This window comes from Hakea prostrata, chromosome 5 (genome assembly GCF_041222555.1).
Source record: "Hakea prostrata isolate BN-2017 chromosome 5, UWA_Hpros_2, whole genome shotgun sequence".
Classification (NCBI taxonomy): domain Eukaryota; kingdom Viridiplantae; phylum Streptophyta; class Magnoliopsida; order Proteales; family Proteaceae; genus Hakea; species Hakea prostrata.
The window spans coordinates 1,801,658-1,807,815 of record NC_142604.1 but is presented as its reverse complement, the minus strand read 5'-3'; the positions used below and the strand labels follow the sequence as shown (position 1 = coordinate 1,807,815).

The 6,158-nt window shown below is 36.9% G+C and overlaps 1 protein-coding gene across 1 annotated transcript; it reads left to right on the top strand.

Annotated features, from left to right (window-relative positions):
• Positions 1-3,324: 3,324 nt before the first annotated feature.
• Positions 3,325-5,502, top strand: LOC149014327 (cytochrome P450 84A1-like). The gene is made up of 2 exons (XM_089155473.1): positions 3,325-4,255; positions 4,640-5,502. The coding sequence occupies exons 1-2, from the start codon at positions 3,344-3,346 to the stop codon at positions 5,258-5,260; spliced, it is 1,533 nt and encodes a 510-aa protein (XP_089011599.1). The 5' UTR covers positions 3,325-3,343; the 3' UTR covers positions 5,261-5,502.
• Positions 5,503-6,158: the final 656 nt, after the last annotated feature.

Here is a 6,158-nt window from a genome sequence, read left to right as displayed (position 1 = left end):
GCCTTCCACTTAGTTTGTGATTTCAAAGTCAACCTAAACTATCTTTTCATAAACATTATTCAAAAATCAATCCCCCAATTTGTACCATTCAGTTTCCATGAAAGTGTGAACCAGTTCATCGATCTGACCTTCTCCTTCTTGTTCCAAGACAAAGCGAAAGAGCCATAAAGAAAAAAACAAGCCATGTCCATTAGAGATGTGAGAGCAGGCTATCCAACAAGGATTTACTACTAACAACATGATCCATTCCATCTTTGAAATTAAAATCCAAAAATGAAGATCGAGAATTTTAAAATATTTTAAATCGAATCAAGAATCAACTTAGAATTAATCAAGAATTTTAGTTTGTCAATACATAGTAGTGTTATGGGCTAATCTGTAATTTCACAGCCCTTTTAGAATGAGCCGATCTTGAACCGGCGCCAAATCGACCCAATTCAGGCTATGCATATATGTGTAGGATTGGTTCAATTTTGGGTTAATTGTTTGGTTCTTTTCTCTCTTCTCTCTCGCGAACAAAGGGTTTCAACTTTCAAGAACCCTCAGCCGTCGCTGCTAATTCTATGTGTGATTGCTTTTAGGGCCTGTTTGGTTACATGAGTTTGGAGATTTCAAATATCTAGAGATTTCAAATTTATGGAGTTATAATTTATAAAATTAGATGTTTGGTTGTGGAATGAAATCTGTGGATTCATCCTAAAAAACTATTTGATCGACGTGATTTTTGTAAATGTGCAAATGTATAGCTTTTTTGAAATCTCTAGATTTCACCCCTTACCCATAAATCTATAGATTCACGTTTTTAGTGTGAAAAGATGAATCTCTAGATTTCATAAATCTAGAGATTTTTTACAACCAAATGGGTATAATTCTCAGATTCATGAATCAAGAGATTTCAAATCTTTGGATTCATGTAACCAAACATGTCCTTAGCATTTTGGTGTGGGTTCAGGTTAGGATGTTGTCAAAATGATTGTTGCTTTGAGCTTTTTCTTCGTTGTATTTTTCCTCCAAAATCTATAAGTAATTGATAACTTTTTCTATAGTGGTTAGACTCTGTCTTGAGTATCAGAGACGTAGGCTTTAAGCCGAACTTCGTCATCAATCTTATGTGTCTCTCCTCTTAATATTTTGCATCTATCTTGATTAATCATCACGTAATCATAACAAGTAGTTTTTTATTTGGTTAAATAGGAAGGAAAGGAGGGGGGAAGGGAAGATATGGAGGGATGAGGTTTAAATCTAAGAGTTTATTGGTCTTACTGCCTCTATATAGGTAGTTATCTGTTGCCACCATTGTGACAAAAACACATCTATAAATAGACTGCTTGTCGAGTGAGGAATTAAGTACTATATTTTTCAATTAGAAAAAAAAGAAAAAGAAAACCACTAATTGTTCTATTGGGGTCATATCCTCATGGGTAATATCGTTGACTCTAAAAGTAGGATAGGTTGGATGGGATGGACAGATGGGCTTGGCTTGGAATCCCGATCATCACCTAGGAAAGTGTTGCTCGACATTTTACTACCGCGGAAACAAGGGGCCCACAAGGAAAAACGTATAAAAAAAAGTTACAGATGAGACCCATAATGTGTCCTCTATGACTTTTTTATTTATGTGGTCAAAAAGGATCTGTTAGGGAAGATGATCCGGACTCCTTGGCCTGAGCACTAACCCGATCCTAAATGGCCTTACCCTAAATCCTAGTTAAAGAATTCCCCCAACCCAACTTGATCTTGGCAGGGTTTTTCGAAGCCCGGCCCATGTTTAACGGCCCACTAAATAATGAAAAGCCCATCATGAATTTCTTAATTTTAACACAGTTGCTTTATTTCGAGCTAATACATGTACATTTATTGAGTTAGCATCTACATGATTATGAAAAAAACAAGATCATAGAAAACATGATAAAAATATTTCATTAATTAATAGTATGTTTTCGTTGGCTTCACACGACCCAATAAACATCTTTTGATTTTTAATATGTTTTGGTGTGAGTCATCATTCATTCTTTCTCTTTTGTTTAATTGCTCAACTTGGCAAAATTTTTTTCATCACCACCACCTATCATCATTTTGTTGGAATCATTCACTCTCATTTAATGTAGTAGGTGCGCAGAAGATTTTACTTTTTGATATTGTAATTTGAAGACAAACGATTTTGTCATCTTTGATCATTGTTTAGTAATATTCCTATTTTCTATAGAAACAATATTTGTCTTTGATGAAAATATAATATAGTAATGCAATAGTATCGTACGAAATAATTAATATATTACTATCTGATATTGGATATAATTGATGTGATACATATTGATATTACTCAAAAAAAGAAAAAAGAAAAAAAAAGTGATACATATTGATATATATCACTTGACCGTTGACACTAATACTTTAAGCCTTGATTGAAATGATGAAAAAAAAATCTTAAACAGTGGTATTTTGTTGTATCGGTGTTTCACTTCACGTCAAATCTCAATTGATATCCATTTTAGGTTTCATGCAATGCCATAAGATACCTTCTTCTGTTATATAGTTACTCTTAACTCTACTCTCTCAACACTCTCGAGTGATACAACTCTAACACATTTCTTGTTTTGTGCTTCTCTCTCTCGTCCCCATCTCCCTCACTCTCTTCTTCTATCTCATGCAACATTAAATTTCTTAATTCAGATTTATTTTGTTCTCTTGATGCGGGAGTGAAGCTAGTTCTTATCCTTATAGTACAAAATTATAAAAATTGAAAGAAATGAGAATGTATAACAGAAAGGATTAATACATATCACATGTAAATATAAATATACTTCTCACATAATAGTGATAGTCTCTAATATAAAGACAATAAGAACAGAGAATCTCTTCACACCTTTTCCTTTCTCCTCTACTGACTCTGTAGACTCTAAGTCCTCGGGACTTAGTTGATAATGAACAAAAACAAGAGGAGAGAGAAGAAAAAAAAACAAAAAATATCGATTAGGGCAATTTAATTGAAGGAGGTTTTTTTTGGTTTGGAAACAATGCATTAAGTAGAATAAATGATTCAAAAAGAAACAAAAGAATAAATGAAACTCAGTTCCTGTTTTACAATATATAGTAATATACTCCCCAGACAGAAACTGATACATACATATGGACAAAGATGCCAGAGAGTTAGAGACCCAGTTCCTGTTTTATATAATATGTACTGTCCAAATAGAAAATCTGGACTCATCAACATCCACGCGAAAAATGATCGCAAAATTCAATGTAAGATATAATATTCAATCATTCAAATATGATATATAGAGAATTTGCTTTGCTATAAGAGAGACATCACTAATTAATTATCAATAAGTCTACCCAGATGGATTCCTCTGCTATGTTCCAATCTACATTGTTGTTGTTCTTTGTGCTGGTTGTGTTATCTTCACTGAGAATGTTAGTAAGGTCACCCAAGAAACCACCATATCCACCAGGACCTAAGGGGCTACCCATCATCGGAAACCTTAACATGATACAACAAGTCACTCACCGGAAACTCGCCAAACTGTCCAACCATTACGGTGGTCTCTTCCATTTCCATTTGGGTTTCCACCACACAGTGGTGGTGTCAAACCCTGACATGGCTCGCCAAGTCCTCCAAGTCCATGACAACATCTTCTCAAATCGCCCTACAAACATTGCTATCAAATACCTCACTTATGACCAAGCCGATATGGTCTTCGCTCACAACGGTTGCTTTTTGCGTCAAATGCGTAAGCTCTGCGTCATGAAGCTCTTCAGTCGCAGAAGGGCAGAGTCGTGGGCGTGCGTCCGAGACGAGGTGGAGTTGATGATTCGCACTGTGGCGTCCAAGGTGGGTGAGCCCATCAACATTGGAAAACTGCTTAGCTCCTTCACTATGAACATCATATACAGGGCTGCCTTCGGATCAGATGTGCTGGAGGATCAGGAGAAGTTTGTGTCCATCATGCAGGAGTTCTCGAAGCTGTTCATCGCTTTTAATTTGGTGGATTTCATACCTTGGCTCGGCTGGTTAGATCCACAAGGGCTCGATCAGAGACTCGTACGTGCTCGCAGTTCTCTGGATGGTTTCATTGACAAGATCATAGACGATCACATTGCCAAGAGAAAGATCAAGAATCAATCTGAAGATACTGATATGGTGGATGAGCTGCTCGCTTTCTACAATAAGGAAGCCAAGAAGAGCTGCGAATCTGACGACTTGAAAGACTCCATTGTCCTCTCTAGAGATAACATCAAGGGCATCATCATGGTAAGTGTCTTTCTGAGAGAGAATCTCAGACCCTCTTCCAACCCACATAGTCGGTCGAATTTTTTTCTCTCCAAGGGGTGGGTCTGAACTCAATGAGAACCTAGCGATGAGGGACACCTTAAGCAACTGAATGTGCTTAAAGTTGTATGGCCCCAAGGGCGAAGCTTCTCGTTGCATTTTTTTTCAAAATTTCTCCATTTCCTTACTAATTTTATGAAACTTTTCTTTTGGTCTTGTTTTCATGTGTTAAATATCATTATTTGGCTCCCCTAACTTTTTAAAATTTCTCCCTTCATTTCAAAAATTTTGAAATATTCTCAGACCCTCTTTCTGTACTTGGTCCCATTATATTAAATCCTGACTCCGACCCTGGTGATGGCGCAGGACGTAATGTTTGGGGGAACTGAATCAATTGCATCGGCAATAGAGTGGTTGATGGCAGAGTTGATGAAGAACCCAGAGGAAATGAAGAGAGTGCAACAAGAATTGGAAGAGACAGTAGGGCTGGAGAGGAGGCTTCAAGAGATGGACTTGGAAAAGCTAAACTACTTCAAATGTGCAACGAAGGAGATGCTCCGGCTCCACCCACCAGTTCCTCTCTTACTCCATGAAACTGCCGAGGAAGCTGAATTGAGAGGCTATTATATCCCAAAGGGTGCACAAGTGATTATAAACGCTTGGGCTATAGGGAGAGACAAGGACGCATGGAATGATCCTGATATGTTCAAGCCGTCTCGGTTTCTTAGAGATGGAGGACCAGAGTTCAAAGGGAACAACTTTGAGTTCATTCCCTTTGGATCAGGTAGGAGATCTTGCCCTGCTATGAAGTTGGCGATGTACGCATTTGAGTTGGCTGCGAGCCACCTCCTCCATTGCTTCATGTGGGAGTTGGCCGACGGCATGAAACCTAATGAGATTGACATGAACTATGTCAATGGACTCACTGCTCGCAGAGCTGTTCAACTCATTGCTGTACCCACTCTTCGCCTCACCTGCACTCTATAATTTTCTTATGAAACACTTCCTATTTTTTAATATTGTCTCATCTCTGGTAATAATCTGTATATGTAACGAGTTTGATGGACAAAAGAAAGTGAGATAGATTCATTTAATTTTGAAGTCCATTACCTTACAGTTAATTTGTTTCGGAAGAAACAAGATCATCAGTAGAGAAAAGAAGAGGTGGGTACGTGTGGGAGCCATGATCGACCCCATACATCCTGATTTTTGTTTTCTAGCATCTTTTTGGTGGAGCCATGTCCCTTATATGTTTTCCTTTTTCATTCACCACTTTATCTTTATCACTGAAAGCTTGAGTGGGGAAATATTTTTATTTTCACATTGAGATAGATACTAAAATTGACTTGTTTTCATGGGAGGAGTTCTTCTCCATGATTTTGCTTGGCAGCGCTGCTCCCAGCAGTCAAATATCCAGGTGCTTTTTGGAGTTCAGAACAAATTTGGCAGTATTCAATAATTCATATTTGATCTAGACCCCAAATTGAATCTGGATCGTGCATTGCTAGGAACACGCTCCCGAACACGATCCATTTCACTAAGTTGAGTGAGATATACGTATAATTTTAAAGATACGTAAAATTTCATACTTTTTTAGGTACACAGATTCATACACAATCATATTTCCTAAATAAAAAAAAAAGTTCATAAACATACATCCCAAATCAGTGATTAAAAGGTACCATTACTACTTGAAACATTGATTTGTAACAATTCTATTGGACAGTTAGTTGAAAATACTAATATAGTAATGCAACAATTAAAAATTTGAGGTGGAAGTCTGTTGTATCGCTTTTCCACGCCATGACAAATTTCATATATTACTTATTTTGTAAGATGTGAAAGTAATATTAGACGTTTGAAAAAAAAAAAAAAAAAAAAAAAA

What these genes read in the sequence shown, in the direction of transcription:
- LOC149014327 (XM_089155473.1), top strand. Translation starts at nt 3,344, where the DNA reads ATGGATTCCTCTGCTATGTTCCAATCTACATTGTTGTTGTTCTTTGTG. An exon ending in ACATCAAGGGCATCATCATG is followed by an intron (nt 4,256 to 4,639) that starts GTAAGTGTCTTT and finishes GTGATGGCGCAG; the next exon opens with GACGTAATGTTTGGGGGAAC.